Genomic DNA, 18,418 nt, shown 5'->3' with positions numbered 1-18,418 from the left:
TCTATAAAGACACAACCCCTTACTGCTTTTGCCAGAAGAATCTGCTAGCTATATCCGATTTACTAGCACTGAACCAATATTATTTGATTTTCTCATGTTAATGAAAACTGCTATACAAAAGCTAAACTTCATCTCCTACTCCATCACTTCAAAATACATCTACATAAAGCAGTGACCCTTTTTTTTTAGTGTAATGAAACTGAAATTTCAGACAGCAGATTGAGAGAAAAAACAAAGTAAAAAATAAATACCTTTGAAATATAAGAATGAAGTATTTCATATTTATATAGAAGTGAATACATTGCTTTAAAGAAGCAATTAAAGAAACACTTTGAGTTAACCTCTTAATTTCTTCTTGATTTCTCAAGTCATCTATAGATTATATTACCTAAAACTTTTCTGTTAACAAGTCATTGCGTATCTGTATGTACCAGGGAGGGAGGGAGAAGAGGGCACACATATTTGTTTAAAGGAATTTATCAGATATTTGCTATTTAAATTATGGTTCACTAGCTATTCACCTAGGTATCTTACAGGAGTATTATGTGCTAGAGCCAGGTTTATTCCAGTATTTAGGAAATTTGTGAATATAGTGTTTTTTCACTGGCTTTGCTCTGATTTGCCCGAATCAGCTGTGTCATATCTACTCAATTCTTGCCGTGTAGTAACTCCTCCTCTATTCTAATCGTTTAATCATAGTGGGATTTTTTCAAGGTATTGTTTACACATGTCATCTGGGAAATGATTAAACTGACTGCCACAGACCGGCCCCTGAAAGGCGGGTGCCTCCACGGCCCCAGCAGCAGCAATTCCCGCTGCGTCACACGCACAGGCCCCCGCCCCGGCCCGGGCTCCCCACCTCCGCGCTGCCAGGGGACGCGGCGCCGCGGGCCAGCCGCCCGGCGGGGCAGAGGCCGCCGCCCCCCGCCTCCCCCCGGCAGCCTCGGGGGCTGAGAGCAGACCTCTCCGCGTGCAGGCGGCAAGACGACAGGCGCCCGGCGGCAGCGACAAGCCACGGCAGCGGGCGCCATTTGCCGGCACCTGGCGGTTGGGGCGCGGCTCCGCCCCACCCGGCGCGGCGCGAGCGCTGAGGCGGCGGCAGCGGCAGCGGCGCGACCGTTACCTCGGCGCGGGCTTGGGCTCCCCCGCCGGGGGCGGCGGGAAGCGCCGCGGAGCGCCCTGCGGAAAAGGGCTCTGGGTCTCGCGGAAAAGGTCGGTCAAACACCGTAACAGAGGAGTAGTGTTTATGACAGAGTTTTAAAGGAATAGTTGCTACAAGAGAGAGGGGGAAAAAGTGTAATTAGCATGAAATTACTTCCACTGAGGCATACTCAATGCTTTAATTATTCCTCTGTACGCTGCATTGTCCAGAACCATGATTTGAGATGGCAGCTGTATCTGCCTTTTGAAAAACCTTTCCTTCTAAAGAAAATGATTCTATAAAAGGGAAAATTACTCCCTCTCCTTTGGGATTCATTTTTTTTCTGGCTGCTTGGTCTTTATTTGACCTCAGGCATTAACCAATTTCAGGTGTTTCCAGTTCTCTGATCAGGAGAAATTCAGATAGATACTTCTTTGGTACAACTTTGTTTACAAGAGAGAAAAAAAAAAAAAAGCAAAATTCTTATCCTTACTCTGCTCAGAGAAGTAAACAGGAGGCCGTTCCCTTGCTCCATGTGCTACTGCTCCTTGTCAAGCCAACGTGTTACACAGAAGGCTTTTTTTCTCTCAGCTTTCTGTTACAATCTTACTACCGGCATTTTACTGGCTAATTATGACTGCCCTCTGTTTTTTCTGCAGGCTTTTGTTACATTTATCTCATACACGTGCAGATCTGTGAGGTAAGCACACTTCTTTCTTTGGCAATAAAACACATGATTCAGTGAAACAAACACATAATTCAGTTCTGGTCACTCTTACCAGGGTCTGTGGTATGCATGACAGTTCCTATCATTCAAAAGGGAAAAAAAATAATTGTAGTCTACATGTATTGCAAGTAAAGAGCAACTACTATATTGATCAACTTAAGTAAGATCTGACCTTCTCCACAGTATCCAGTACCACTTTAAATAAAATGTGAAAACTCTAGATCAGTTCTTAACTCTTTCTCTGTACTAACAGATAGTCTGTAACTAATCTTAATAAAACTCTCCTCATGATTTATTTTATTATATCCACATATCTCTTCATAATTATTTAAGATGCAAACTACAAAGACTGAGAAATTACATTTCTCCACATATTTCTTCCTGTACTACCTTTCTTCACTGCTCTAGCATTTTTATTGTAACAAGGCAAATATTTTAAATGGTGAATCACCATCATTCTAACTTAAGTACAGTAATGTTTTTATCCTTCTCTTGAGAAGTGGATGTAATCCTATATATACACTTTTTGCTAGCATCTACATTCTACTAAATTGCTTCAGGATAAATTTATCGTCAAAAGTAAAAGTAATAGAAGCCAAACCTTGATTCACATAGTCCGTAGGTAATGGAGATCATCATTTTTTTTTTCTCTGAATTTAGCCCGTGGCAATATTAGAAAGAAACTGAGGTGGTCTGAGAGTTTCCAGAAGTTTTGCTGGACAGTGTTTCATTTCGTAGTAATATTGCTTTGTTTCATTTAAGTATGCTTAGAGTATACATAGCTTTCATCACAAGCCATTATTTTCTCTGGCTGGCTATGATTGGAAAAAACCTGTTGGTTTATACAAACAGTAAAATAAACAATAATATGGAGAGATCATATATCTGTTCAAACTCACGCCATTGGATACTCAACAGGCTTGTCCAGAGGGGATCCATATCTTTCATCCTACATCTTCTGTTTTCAGAAGTTATAATACACTTTAAAACATTCTTTTTGACTGTGCCTAAGGTTCAGAACATCATTGTTCTTCATCAAGTTATATGAAAAGTACATAGATTCAATCAAAATAACATCTGCATGTGCTGTTCTGTAGATGTTTCTTCTGCATTCTCAAGAATCCTGTGATAAGAAATTTAGGAGCACTGGGAATTCCCAGATTTCTCCTACAGCTCATAGGTTGGTTTTTGAACCACAGCAGCTTCTCATCTTACCACTTTTGCTGGTTCAAGTGACATCTTCGTGATCACTGTTAAAAAAAAGCTCACCTTTGTCTTAATTTCACTTTTCTTTCCCACTTGACTCCCTTTCAATTTATGTTTCTCCGTACTTTACTTTTTTCTAATTGCTGCTGTTTTCTATGAGTAAGTCTCATGTTTAGTCTCATTTTTACTAGTTACCTGCAAGCCAGCTAGTGTAACTATTCCGAACACTGCAACTTTTTCAACATACTTGTTTCCTGTCAGAGTACAATCACGATGGTGTGCTTTTAGACTTCATATGACATGGTAGATTTCCAAACAGACAAAGGTTTTCCATGATGCAGCGATTTTTATTTCAGTGGCTTTGTAAAATTTAACAACTTGCCAATAGAATCATGAATGATTCATGGAAATACCTCAGTGTGGAATTTAAAAAGGCTAATAAAAAATATGAAATTACAAAAAAACCCTTTAATTCTAGCTTGGCCATTTTGACAGGCATAAATTTCAGATCACATAACTCTACCAATTTTTTTTGTAATATTACACAGGTTAAAGGAATAGATTTATTTTTATTCATATTCTTTACTGGCACCTTCACTTCCTATTGCCTTTGTTAGCAGTCAAAATATCAATGTTACTGTTTGCACTAATAGGAAGAGTTGTCCAGCCTAAATTAAAATTTACCTAATGATTGTTGCTCATCCTGATGCCAAACTGAAACAAGCCACATTTAATTACAGCAATTATTTTCTTTCTTGCTTGCAGATCTCTAGTAGGAAAGAACAACCCTTAACTGTTACCATATTTCTGGTTACATACGCAGTCATGATTGACCCATTATGCAGTGGCTCCACTAATGCAAGATCGGCGGGAGATGGAGTCATTCCTAGCTTTTCTTTAGAGTGTAATTGAAAATTAAGTATTTTCTCTTTTGTATGGCCATGGTTAGATGCCAAAAGGTGAAAAGCTATTATTAAATGAAACGTTCTAAAGTACTAACATCTCAAGAATTGAATGAATATGGAACTTTTCTTAATAAATAGTATACAGTATTTAACTGATGAACTTTACCAGAATGTATTCTACTAAAGCATTTAGTTGGTGTACCAACATTGCTTAGTAGTTAGTATTTTTTATGTAAATCTGTTAATATTTAAATGACAGATTGACTAGTAGTCAATCATGTAACTGACAAATTATAAATTGACCACAAAGGAACATTCTCAAATATATTTTAATCATAAAACATATTATAATGAAGCCTACTCCTCCTGTAAATAAAAGCTGACATGCGCTGCTTTGCCCTGGTTTATAATCTTAAAATCTCCTTAAGTGGATATGCACAAACATTGTTTGCTAAAGTAAAGCTCTTTCAAGGTCTTTCAGGAGGACTTCATGCTTTTTTAAATAACTGCTCATTTCTGTGCATTTTTCTTTGCCCAGATATGTACTTGTGATTATAAACAGAATGTGTTAACCTACATACATCATAAACACTGGTGAATCAAAATTTAAAGTAATAATGTAAAACATATTTGCTTGAAGGGGGAAAAAAAAACATTGCTGAAGACTTGAAGGACACTGCTGAAACATGCTACTTCAGAAAAATCTTGAGGCAATTTGGAATTCTGGCTCTGTGGAATTGTAAGTATCCAAGTAAATTTGTAAGGTGCTTATATTATCTTTCCTACCAGGTCGCCTGGGTTCTACTTTGGTTTTCCCTTCATAGCTTTTGAATAAATGCAAGCACATCTCATTCAAAGATTGCAATTATCTTGGGGAAAACACATAAAATTTTGTATGGCTTAACTAATTCTTCACATGGTCTATTTCTTTACATGGTCTTACCTCAGTAGTTCACCAGTCTTCTGCTTTGATAATAAGGAGAACTCAAAGTAAGATTTCTCTCAGTCAGTCCTTGTCTTCTCTTCCAGAGCACATCCTGTTCTGTTCACACAGAAACATCCAACCTGCTACTTTTCTCATACGGGTTTCTGTGTGACAGTAGGGTTGCCATTATTTCTAGCAGCAAAGGATAAGATACAGGGAAGGATAAGGTGTGCAGAGACAATAGTGTTCCTGTCTTTTCTGGTAGCTTCCCATAGAAGTCCCAGAGCCCATCCCTTATCCCAAGTCAGCATTCTGGCAATAGGAACACGGGTCAGGGCCCTTGAAGGAAACAAAGCTGCCAGCTTAACCTGCTGAGCCAAAACCCAGATACCCTTAATCCACTCTGTCCTGGAGCATTCGAAATGTTTCAGTCCAGAGTTCTTATTTCTAAATCATAGTTTCATCTCACAGCCCTTCCATCCCCCGTTCCCCTTGCCTCCTGAGAGGAAAAGCAAAACATGCCCAGGACTAGATACAGAAAGTTGAACCCAAGTTCTTTTGCAGTTACAGGCTTTCATTTAGGCATGTATTTGAAATGGCAGCTCCTAGCTTTAATGTGTCTGTGTATACTCACATACAAGGATGTATGCTCTAGCCAAGGCATCTAACTTTGTTCTCAGTAGCACCAGTAGAAGTAAAAGTCTGAATACAGAATTGCTTGATTTGCTCTACCTGAATACACAGGACAGCAAGGGCAAAGAAACAGAGGAGTTTTACAATATGGACTGGAAGCACAGAAACAGCAGAGGGGACTTCATTAGAAAGTTCTTCAGCAATGAAGGAAATGAAATACTAGCAATATTAATGTAAGACTGGATTCTACTGCCCTGGGAATTAATGGAAATTTTCACATCAGTTCTAGTGAGAACAATATTGGAGCTTTATACATATCTTTGAAGATGATTTAAGCTAGAAGCCAGTGGCTGCAGAGCAGTAGCTGGGTCAGATAAGGACTATACAAGTTAGGCAAAACTATGTAGGTATCAGCATGGCATTAAAGAGTAATTACACTTGTATTGAGAAACAGCAGAAGTAGCAGTTCAATGAAGTAACAGTACTAGACAAGACTGAAGTGCAAGCTACATAACCATTGTCCAGCCCTTACAAATCATAACCACAAACTGCAGATATAAGACAGAAGCCTGGAAACAGAAATGAGGTGATGAAATGCCTGATGCTAAGACACCACTGAAATGTAAATAGCACTGCTAAATTATAGTGAGTTAGAATTATATTGGATTAATTCCCAGCTCTAAACTCCAGAGGAAAGGTGACTCAGAGGACTTAAAACCAACAGAAAAAGATCCTGCACGCTATGAATTCTAGATATCAAGTGTCAAGGATCTACACAGATTGTAGAGAGCAATTTGTACCACAATTAGTATCTGAATGGCCCTTCCACAATACAAGTCAGGTTACCCAAATTCCATAAAGTTATCCTATGTTGCTTCAGCAGAATTTGAGTGATGTCCCCAAGACTAACCCTCTAATCTGTAGGAACAAACTGTTTTATATAGCATTGTTCACACACACAGCAGCAATACGATTGGGAGTGCCATTTCAACCTCTTGTGGTTACTTGAGATAATTAAGTCCCTGAATTTACCTTTAGTGGATAAATGTTTGAGTCACACTCCATGGTCCATGTCACTTAAATACTAGGCTGAAATCAGTATGTGAAACATTATTAATAGTTTTGGAAGGTGCAATTATCTAAATAACTGTTTCCTTTTTCAGAGTACTTTCTCCTTTCCTCTTCCACATACAGCATATGTATTTTTTCCTTAGTTCAGAAAATTAAAAGCTGCACAATTGGAAAATAAAATTAGATAATGTCATTTTATGTTAACTAGTAAAAATTAGCAGGACAGTTATTTTTCTCTTATAAATATCCTACACAAATTCTACATAATTATTCTCTGTATGATTCAAGTAGCCAACAATGCTGGGTAATGGAAATGCATGATTCTCTATTTGCCTCATTTCTTCTTACAGCACAATATCTTTATGACAGCTTCCTTAATGTTCAAATCTGTCTTTCCAGCCACACACTTACCATGGTAAATCACTTGAATGGGCTGAGCTTTCTTCTATTTATTGTTGCCAGGGGAACCACCTTGTTGGTATTCATCAGTGTAACATGTCTTTTGACATGTATTTCTTAGGACCAGATACAACACACATGTGCAGCATTCAGTGAAAAAATATATTTCAGCATCCCTGCAAATACAGTCATGCAGAGGAAAAGAGTTCAAGTACCTTAGCTTGAGATTGTTTTGGATTTTTTCTTTAGATAGATAAAAATTATATTTTTATATATACATATATAAAATATATATATATATTGTTTCCTACAAAATTTACCCACAAAAATTAGTCTCATTCAATGAAATAAGAAATAACGCTCATTTAATTTCTCTATTATTCTTTTTTTTAAATGTTCTTTTCCTTATACGAAGTAGCTATTTTTAATATGAAGTCTTGCTGTTATCAGGTATGTGACTAACATGTAACCAGAGTAGCAATAAAGTGTGAGCCATTTTAGAATAGCCAGGTATCTGAAGGGTATTTGAATGGTATCAGCCACCTGCTGGGAAGCATCAATAGTACAAATACAGCACCAACTCATGAAAGGCAGTAAACATCTTCAACTCTCAGAATTTCTGTTTGTTTATTGTGATAGCAGCTTCTGGCAGGAAAAAAAAGTGATGCAGAGGCATCTAAGCTGCATAATAAAGGCCAGTCATGGTTGGTTATGGGAAGCAGACCAATGTTAACTTCCTGGTGATTTTGATTATTGCCAGAATGCCTGCATGGGAAGGCACAGCATTTGAGGCCGGAGGCAGGAAAACATGCAAAAAGCATTAAGAGTAAAATGAAACACGAAGGGCTCCATCTCATTCAAGTCCTATATGAACATTTGTATTCCATAGATGATGGCAGATCTTACCATTTGGATTGCTGCAACACCAGTTGTTCTGCCATCAGAGATCAGTGCTCCTTCGATTTACTTACTGTACAATACAGAATGAGAGATGCTCCCTTATCCTAAAGGGCACTTAGGAGCTCACAACCTAAGTGTCAGACAAAAACAACAGGCTGAAGCAAACAGCTAGAAGACTATAAGGAAACAAGACTTAAGAGTCCTTTTACCTTCCCTCAAAATCTCCCTTAATTTAACAAAACCTGCAGGTCTGTAGCTTATAGGGTGCATATGTATCAGCAGTTCTCACCAATTCTGATTATCTTGTTACAGAATTCTCAGAAATGAAAACGGCAGCTCCATACTAGACTCCCTTGAGAGCAGTGGGAGGTTGTCCTAGAACACAGGTGGTATCTTTTAGGGACCACAGGAACAGCATCAAAAAATGCAGTGACTTAAGTTTTCAATGCTGATGTAATACAATATCCTTAAAATGACTAACACTACAGAGCAAGTGAGCAGCCACAGCCTCTACAAACTAGTTTCCAAACTGTCCGCCTGGCTATCCCTGCATAAACCATTCTTAGAGAATGTAATCTTATTTGCCAAATACTATTACATAATTGCTGTGGCCCCTAGAATTTTATTTTAGGGTTTGTTTGTTGTAGAATACCACACAAATAGAAAAACTGCATATACAATATGAAGGTAACAAAAGCATGAAAAAAACATCTGCATTACATGGAGAGAACCCCACCTTTTTAATCATCCAGAAGGAAAAATGACACATTTTGCAGCCAACTTTATTAGCGTCTTCAAGCTGCAGGTGCAGAGTAAATTATTCCCTGAAACCTCAAAAACAGAGAAGCTGATTATCTGCTTTAGGTATTTGCCAGTACATGCATGGGATCCCAGAGAATAGGCTGTTCCAATTTGATGGACAGTGGTTCAGTAAACAAACCTATTCTATTGTCATACAGGATCCTTACAAATTCAGCTACCACATTTTAAGGCCAAAACACTGAGACACTGAAGATGTTCAACTCTTGGAAAAATTATTTTTAAAATGAAGGATATATTTGTTTCTTCAGTCATATTCTCTGAAGACATTCTGCTTTTTGTTGCAACCTTAATTAAAAAAATCCAATCATGACAAATAAGCTCAGTGTAATCATTTTCAGTCAAAATGATTAAAAGTTGCAGTCGTAAGAGTTGAAAGCAGTCCTACAATGGGAAATGTATTAGATATTAAGAGCTATAAGCAATTCCACTAGCTAAAATGCACACACATTATGGACAGCATAAGGAATTCACTGAGGGAATTCAGGTTTTTTGGAACAGTTTCCTGAGGAAATTCCTGCTCCATGAGGGTAGATAACAAGAAAAAAATTTCAGCCCAGTACTCAAAACATTTTTTATACCTAGTGAGTGGGAAAGGTTTACTATCTACATTGGTTACATACAAGGAATGAAACACAAAAGGAATAGTAAGTTGTTCATTGGGTAGTAAATCATTCAATTATGGAAGTGGTTATATGAAATCAGGTTCAAATTAAGAGACCAGCCTGTGCTACATCAAGTGACAGAATTTCAGGAAATGGCTTTTCAACAGTAGTACTTTTATAAAGGCTCATTCTGAAATATCTTAATTGGGACTTGCAGATGAATTTAAAATGCTTTTCAAAACAGCACTTTATTTTCACCTTTTCCTGTACCATACAAAAGCAAACATCATGAAAATCATGCTTTTTGAAACTGTCATTTATTTAACAAGATTCAATTTTGCTTTGAAGCATGTGGCATTAGATGTCTCGAGTAGTGCTAGTGATAAGAAAGTGCAGAAAATCTAAAACCAGAAATGCCAATTAAAAAGAAATTTTAAATCACTAAAACACACTAGCCAATTATCCTAGGTAAGAATTCATGAAGTATTTGACTTTACTAAGAATATGCTTTTCCTACTTCAGCACATTCATTTCCAGGAATTAATAGCTAGGACAACCTCGGAAGATTACAGCTGCAACGACAGGACATTATATTGGCAGAAGAGGCAAGAAGGCCAGACATACAGCATTCGGGGCTCTTCTCACTGCATGAGCACTTGTAGGCAAACAAGCATCTAGCTGAGAAAATTTGAGAGCAGGTGCTCAGGGTACTAGGCCCTACCAAAAGTCCACGCTGCAGTGAGTGAGTTTGGATCTCACTGCAGTCATCCACATAACAGAGAAATTATCACACAGCCAACTTCCTTAGATTACACGCACTCAGTCACAGCCAGCAGTTGATAAAATTGAGAGCTGTGAACCTCCATATACTGGGTCAGCCCATTCCTGCAGTTTTCCTATTTAGCAAACAGCATCATTTCATTCTTATCGAGGCTAATGCTCAGATAGACTCCATTCATCATTACCCCACCTCTGAAAAAAAACAAGTGAAAAGCAAGACTGCAGAATCTGGGTTAGATGAAAATGAGTTCTAAATCATATTGAGTTCTCCACACTAACTCACTGCCTCCTCTGGCAGCTATACATATAGCATAAACTGAGAATGAGAGAAAATCAAATTCTGCAAAATCTCATGGGATTCTAAAGTAAAGAATAAACATTTCTTTGATGTTACAGCAAAAGCAGCTCTTTTTAAAAGGAAAGGAGTCATTTGCTGGATTAATGCAAGATTGCTACTGTAGAGATGATGAAGGTAACAACCACTGCAAATTTGAGGCCACTCCTAAAAAAAAAAAGGGGGGGGGGGCTACTATACAAAAGTTGTAACGATCAAATTTGTTTCACAACATTTCTCAATGGTCAAAGGAAAAGGAATACATAATACATAAATATATACATTCAATAAAACCAAATGGTAGTTTTTCCAGAAACAAATTTGATAGAAGACCAAGCGTAGTTTTTCCCAGGCATACAGGCTCTTAAACCAGCATTTTAATTATAGCAGTTTGCAGTAGCAACACTGTAATAGTAGGCATAAAATAAAGAACAATTTTAAGTGGTATAGTTTGGAGTAAAATCAAATAATCCAAATTATTAAAAATACAGCACAGTATGTAAGTAACAAAAAGGAAAAAACATACCAGGATTACTCTCTGTGCAAAGTATTTTGCATGCATTTACTTTTAGCATACAAATAACTCCCTGGCTATTTGAATGGAATTCAATAATAATTACATTTTGGATGATTAGGATGAAGAGAAAAAAGAAGTTCATTAACACACAAATTGATAGTAGACTTTTATTAACATATCTTACAACGTCGATTACTGTATTCCTAGTTTTGTACTCTTCTGATGTGTTATAAAGATTTAGATTCTACAGTAATGTACTGTACTTAAATGATCGTTCATACAGGATATCACACCAGAACATTTGCGTAATACACACACACCCCACTCTAGTTTGGACCTGTTATTTTTCAAGGTAAGCGTAATAAAGTAGGATTTAAAAAGTTATGGGGGAAAGCAAAATTCTTGTTTAGCAGCATGCAAGGATATTCAAGTACAATTTTCAGCTAGGTGCTTTTTTTCCTTTTTGAATTGACTGGTAACTAATTCACCAGTACCAAAATAAACACTATGAGATACCCCAATGTTAAGGCGAATCGTTTTACTTCACATCCATACGCACAACCAGAGAACATTCCAGTTTAAATCAAACACAGTAATCAAATTCTGGATACCTTATCTCATTTAAATACAGCATTGGAGTTTCAAACTACAGATTACTCGAGTTCATGAGCCCTGTAACAAATGTTATGCTGAAGATGTAAAAAATCTTTTTGCTCTTCAACCACGCTTACAAAATGGCCTGATATTCATAATGAGCAATGCAAAAATATTACAGGCAGAACTTATAATACAGTATCAAAAAAGTAATATTTTGGAAAAGACAAAGCTATTTATTTGGTGAAATAGAGTAATTCTAATCTTACAGGAAGTACTGTAATACTTTGAAATATATATATATATATTTATATGTACATATAAAAACCAGCATCCGTTATTGAATTTTTTTTGAATTGTGGGTATCCAGAAAAACTCATCATATTATTTACTCTTCCTTCTGTCCATTCTCCTTGACAGCTATACAGTCATTTTATTTCCCCTATATACTTTTCATTAGATAATGACTTCCACTGGGGAGCTCTTTTCATTGTGTATATGGTTTTATCAGCAGGTGTTTTTATTTTACACATACAAATTTTATTTTACACACAAGCTATGAAAGTCAAAACTACCAGGAAGTGCTTGGTAGTACTGTATGAAATAGCCAACCAATGTCCAACACCTGTGAGAAACATTAGTAGCAATACATTACATGCCAGTATTTTATCTATAACCTTTCCTACCTACTTACAGTGTGGAGCTTAGCCCAGTCATATCTGTTCTCATCAATTTTTAAGCCCTCTAAACATAAACTGTTTTGGCTTTCTTGCAAAAAGGATGCACATGCATTGGTTGTTCACTCAGTCTATCTCTATCCATTTTTTTTTCTTTTTAGGAAACCAAGCAGAAAAAGCACTGATTAAACAAATACCATATAGAGGAACCACCCGACAGATACAACATTACGTTTCATTTGTGGAAGAGTCTGCATATTTCCAATCCAATCATTCTGAAACATACATCTGGTCTGCAATGACAGGCAGGCTTATGCTTATAATTGGGATCTGCTACATTGGGTGCCATACAAATTCTTCACATACAGCAATTTCTGTATGTGTTATCACTAACAGTTTATTCAACTGATAGGAAAAAAATCTCATTTCTGGAACAGAAAAAAGAATGTGTGTTCTGGATTACATTAACAGCAATAAGCTATCAATTTACAGCTATTTCACTTATTTATGGAGAAAACAAAATCTATGAAATTCCTGAGAACATGTAAGTTTTCAGTAATGCCTGAAATATTTCAATAGACTTCTCGTGATACGTAAAATTTTCTTTAAAGTTCAACTTTCAGACCAAACATTGCCATGCAGTCTCAAATCATTTTACAATTCCTATATAATTACAAATGCATATCAAGCAAAAATCGCAAACCAACACACAAAAAAGGCAAAGAATATTTATCCAATATATTTAGTAGATGAAGTACACATATACAGTGTTTCAGCAAAAATTGCTAAAAACTCAACCCCACGCAGAGAAAAATAAAAATGTGACAGCTATCCCTGGAGCCTCTAAACAACGGTAAGTAAAACTTGTGCTTCTTAACAGTAATGGGCTTTAAAAAACAAAAGAAAAATGGACTACTGAGTGCAATCAGATTGCTCACACCATTTAGAGGATTTGTTTTAATTTCAAATTATTTTATCATTATTTTAGTAGCAACAGCAGCTAATTACACAGAAGTTTCACATGTTGACAAAGTTCATTTCCCTTTTATGCCCACATCCCACTCCATCCCAAGCAGAACACCTAAACTCCCATTCATTTAAAGCTATTGTCAGTCAAGATGCATTCATTCATGGTAACAGTGATGATACCAGGTGAAGATGGATGATGATTTACAAGCCATTATAATGAGGCCCCCATCTTTTATTGATATGATCAAAAGTATGAGACACCCACTGCTGCTCGAGCACTTTGTATCTTTCCTTGCATATGTAGAGAGGTTTACCACGCCTGCAGGACAAAAAAATAACAAACAGAAACAAAAATCCCTCCTTGTTAATATGCCAAATAAATGGAAAATTACTTCATTGTCAGTAATATAAGCAACATTTGGTATTCATATAATTTTTTTCCAGGGGAAGTGGGCATTTTTATTGATGGGGATGGGGCTGGGAGGTTCGCTAACTACCGGGGGCTTCCCCTCCTCCCTCTTGAACAGCAGAATCCCGCAAGCATCTGTTGTTCATTCAGGCACACATAGCTTAAGCTGTTCTCCTTCCCCTCACTGGAAACCACGTGCCTTGCCATTAAAGACCAAATAACAACAACATTTGGGAGAAAAATGCCTCTCTGCAGCGCTCAGAATGATCATCACTGGGAACTTTGCTGAGTGCCTAGTATGTCTTACTCAGTGTTCGTGATTACACCATCTTTGGATCTAGAAAAAAAATTCCTCCAGATCAATCTAATTTGCACAAAATGGGAATTTTTGCTTGGAGGAAGGTAGAGTTTGCTATCTTGCTACTGGATGTAGTGCATTATATAAAGTAGATCTACACAGGGCAACACCACTGAAACACGCTTACTACTAAAACATTACCTAAGATCTCGGTCTTCTTCACCATGTGCATCCAGATAAACAGAACCCCAAAGGCAGAAACGATGGCCTCGTATGATGATGATTACAGAGGCATTAATCAGAAGAAATATTCCTGTCCCAGCTCCACAGTTTTGAGAATGCTGTAATATTACAGGATGAAAGAAGGGAAGAGTACAAAGATCCTATTAGTGTCTGACAACTTTATTACAAAGAAGTTAAAAATTGTAATTAGTTTTTGCTTAAAGTACCATAAACTGGTACTATTTACTAAGGAACAGTTTGACAAAATGTAGCCTACTCCAAAATTCTCCAAGCAAACAAGAAACCTATGTCTTGTGCTGCCATAACTTTTGGTTCCATGCTCAAAAAAGGGAAGCTATCCATTAGACAGTAAAAAGAGTTACTTGAGAAAAAAGAGCAAAAATATTCTCTACAATATTTTTTTTTATCAATAGCAAGCTGTATAGTGTGAGCAAATATTTTTCACAGATAGCAAGAATAAGAAAAGTATTCAGAAAAAAATTCTTGTTTCCCCTTCTACAGTGGACTGTACTGCTGAACATTTGCTTTCGCTATCCACATTCAGAGATCTAGTGTACAGTTTCACAAACGTAGTATCCTGCTTAAAACAGTATGTCATTCATTACCATAAATGGCATGATCTGTATTAACTCATCAATTCATTTTGGCAATTACAAATGTGCTTTTAGATACAGTTTTATTACAATGGGAGGCTATAACACCACAGGTTAAAAATCAAATGTAATATACTATATAGATTTTCAGTCCTTTTTTAAAAAAAAACTTCATGTTTTCATGAAGCTTACCTCTTAAACGTAACTGTTAATTCTATGTTGAATTTTGCTCCATCTTGTTTCCCCCACTATACTAGCACTGAGAGAAAGAAATTAAGAGTTCTCTGAGCAGACTGAGAACTCAGTTTTCAGAGGTCCAAAAACCCTATAAATTTTTTTTGTTTTGTTTTGTGTGTCCCTCCCTCAAAAAATTCCCCTCACAGTTTACTGAAGCCTAAGTAGTTCTAGTGTATTACAAAAGTTTGTGTATTTGCAATGCAGACAACAAATGTAGACAGTCTTCTAGAAACTGATGTGTTTAGTGAGAACAGCTCTCAAAGCAAACCTTCATTATAGGCAGGAAAATTCTACTAGAAGCTGTTCAACTAAGGAGGGAAAATATTATTCCTGAAAGCACACACTGATTAGAAAACTTTACTGCTGAATTAAAGTCAAAGGTTTTAAAATGATGCTTCTCTAACTATGGTCCATAGACCACTGGTAGGTCGCTGGGTATCAGAAAGTGCACCATTAAAGAAAAAACAAAAAAAACCCACACATTCATATTCTTACGTATACAGAATGCAAGGAAGCAAAACACGAAAAAAAAAATACATGAACATTCAGAATGTAGAGAAACTTCCCTTGGTTATAAATGAAAACCACGTACCAACATTACACACAATGGTTTCTGGAGTTTTTCAAACAAATGAAGTAGGCTATTTTTTAAAGCAGGTTTAAAAAATTAATAAAATTGCTCTCAAGGATCCAGGCTAGGTCCACATGTCAGAAATAAGCACTAAGTATTATATGAGCATATTTTAGAAAGAAAATCATCAAAACCAAAGAGTGAGTTAAAAACAGTCCATTCGTTTGAGAATTGATTATTATAGAAGTGGAATTCACTCTCTCTTACCAGTACACATTCACAGTAACTCTGTTGTTTGCAGCATAGTCCTTTCAAGCATACAAAAGTACCACAAACTAGACAAACAGCAGGATCTTTAGGGACCTTGGTACAAACAGTGCAAGTCTTTCTGTGATAATACTGAAAAATGGTATTATAATTCTCAGGCAATTGAAGGAGGCGTGGCAAGTCCCACTTAGGCTCCTGGATAAGCAAAGCCTACAAAGATGATAAAAATAAATCAGTTTTGTACATCCGCTTAGTCGGAACTAAGAAAAGAAAATACTAAAGAAAGGAAACATGCACTTTAAAATCCTTCACTTTTTCTTTATTTCACAAGTTCAGAAACTGCACCTGGCTGAGCAGCACAGACTGGGCTGCTTGCGAAGCCAGCTGCTCCGCAGTAAGACCTCACCCTGAGAGCGCTTCACAGGAAGAGTCTCCTTCCCCTGAGGAGGTCGACATGGGCGCACTGCATCTTTTGTAAAGGATGCTAAATGAATACTAGCCTTTTCACAAGATGTTTTCTAAATGTGATACCGAATGTAAACGCCTTCGTAGCTAAAACAAGGGGATCAAGAGCGATCTAAAGTGAAGCCTCCCATTCACTATGCCCCATCAAAAGTTAATCTCAGCAACACACTGTAGCCAACTCCCAGCACTGACTATGAAATCTGTCTCTGGACTTTGGACTAAAACTTTCAAGAACAGAGGAAAGTTAGGCTCTGTAAGTGACATTTGGAGATGTCTGCCTCATTTTCAGAATTGTGTTTTCTTTGAGGTCATGAGGAACTGATCACTACTCACAATTTTTTTGAGGACACCAAAGTGTTCTGTTTCAATCTACTTACTTTTACTGGATTTAAAATCAGTCTGCACAGGAGTCAAATGAAATCTTTCTCACCATGTATAAAATGTTAATTTTTTTTTTTAAAGAACGTAAGGTTTAAAAACCTAACTTAGAAAACAAAATAAAGCCACAATTGTGCTGTTTTCCTTTTCAATTATGCTATTTTGCCTGTTCCTTTTCAATCATGAAAACAACATAACCAGTTTCACTGAAATCTGTCTTCTCAAATGCCTATGCAGTTGCCTGTCAGCAACAGTATTTTGAGATTAACCTAAGTATTCAAATTTTCACTTGCAATAGCCCAATATATGCCTGCACAACACACAAAGGCAGATGCAGAGATGCATCTGATCTGCCTTTTTGACTCAATAAACTTAGGGGATAGGTGCACTTCAATTATTTGTTATAATTGAAATATTAAACAGCTTTTATCCTATTGATCTTACTTAGTATAGCAACTGAAAATACTCAAAATATCAGTAACATCTAATAAAAAGGGCAAACTTACACGAAATATTTTCTTGAAAGATGAGGTTTTTTTTGTGTGCCCTTAGCAGGCTTTAGGTGCAGAAGATATGGATATACTCACTACTGTGTAAAGGTAGCATTTTGATTTTCTCTCCCCAGCCACCATATTGAAAACAATTAAGTTTTCTTGTTCCTATTTTAACCAGTCCCATCCACATCCACTAATATTTCTGATTGTTTCTAATTTACAAGTCAGGTTTTCAGATTGTAATGTAAAACAATAGTGTATGTACACAGTGAAACAAGGTGTAAATAGGTGCTTCCACATCAGTGCTATTTGGAGGGAATAGTTTGGTTACGTACCTTTACTTGATCTGGATGTCTGTCTGCAAAGGAAGCCAATTCTGAGCACCACTGTGATATCATGTCAAATGCTGGCACTGGCCAATCGAGGCAAGAGGCACTAGTGAACTGATCGGATGACTGAAAAGATGGTAAGAGACCCAGGCAGCTTGCAAGAACTGTGAATTCCTCATCTTCCTTTTAGATATGAAACCAGAGAGTTTCAGATTAGTACCTATGCTTGGAATTCTTAATATCTTTTATTTTAAAATGTGTCTATTCTGATAACAACAACACAGATAGCCTAACAAAATGATGTTAAAGTATGTTCACAGACAAAGAAAAGCTTCTGTTTTTCCAAAGCATAGCAAGTTGGATCCTCAAAACAGCAGAAAACTGGAGAGAAAAACAAACAAAATAAAAATAAAAATCCTGCTTAGCTTCCTGCTGAGTCTCCCAAACTGGCTCATAGCTATACTATCGAAGAGCCAATTTTGATGCAAGCTGGTCGGTGAGCTGGGCTGCAGCTGCATGAGCTTAAAGCAGCTGAAAACACCATGGAACTTGATGTAATTTTCTGCTGATACAATATCTCTGAGAGTAAAGCCCATATGTTAATGGAAATTAAGCAAACTCAAGACTGAAGTCCAGTCTGTGTGGGAATTATATCATCTCCACAAATGCAGGACAAGTTTTAAAACTATGTTGACATTTTATGAGACAAGCAGACAACTAGCAGTGACCTGATAAAGCAAGCATGTATTTGCTGTGTTTTAAGAATGTCTTATCATTTTTTCAGGGCAGTTGCCCTGAAAATAAATGTATAGAAGAGAAACAATGCTGCAATATACAACTAAGAAAAACCTTATGAGAGAAAATATGTACCATGGTGGTGGTGGGGGGGGGACCTTACATTTTTTTTGATCATAAGCTTTTAAATGGAAGCC

General features: G+C 36.9%; 2 protein-coding genes and 1 long non-coding RNA gene across 9 annotated transcripts in view; 1 reads left to right on the top strand and 2 right to left on the bottom strand.

Annotated features, from left to right (window-relative positions):
- Positions 1-1,046, bottom strand: part of MYO3B (myosin IIIB) — a 227,663-nt gene extending 226,617 nt beyond the window's left edge. The window contains exon 1 of the mRNA XM_062579044.1: positions 963-1,046. The gene's annotated coding sequence lies outside the window, so the exon portion shown is untranslated. The remainder of the gene's footprint in view (positions 1-962) is intronic.
- On the top strand, positions 867-18,389 carry LOC134142212 (uncharacterized). Of its 2 annotated transcripts, none has more exons than XR_009958800.1 (5): positions 867-1,212; positions 1,801-1,841; positions 4,620-4,718; positions 12,395-13,086; positions 16,157-18,389. It is a non-coding gene; the product is annotated as an uncharacterized LOC134142212 (long non-coding RNA). The 2 variants fall into 2 exon arrangements; XR_009958799.1 differs by having other exon boundaries at positions 16,152-18,389.
- The window catches only part of UBR3 (ubiquitin protein ligase E3 component n-recognin 3), a 120,882-nt gene continuing 113,579 nt past the window's right edge, over positions 11,116-18,418 (bottom strand). For all 6 annotated transcript variants that reach the window (XM_062579035.1, XM_062579037.1, XM_062579039.1 and 3 more), the window contains 4 exons: positions 17,493-17,669; positions 15,821-16,030; positions 14,111-14,250; positions 11,116-13,521 (listed from right to left, as the gene is read on the bottom strand). In XM_062579035.1, the coding sequence (XP_062435019.1) occupies positions 13,404-13,521; positions 14,111-14,250; positions 15,821-16,030; positions 17,493-17,669 (645 nt within the window). In that variant the 3' untranslated portion in view covers positions 11,116-13,403. The remainder of the gene's footprint in view (positions 13,522-14,110; positions 14,251-15,820; positions 16,031-17,492; positions 17,670-18,418) is intronic.

Source organism: Rhea pennata, chromosome 6 (assembly GCF_028389875.1).
Source record: "Rhea pennata isolate bPtePen1 chromosome 6, bPtePen1.pri, whole genome shotgun sequence".
NCBI classification, from domain to species: Eukaryota; Metazoa; Chordata; class Aves; order Rheiformes; family Rheidae; genus Rhea; species Rhea pennata.
Note: the sequence above shows the minus strand (reverse complement) of the source record. Positions and strands in the feature narration are given on the sequence as shown.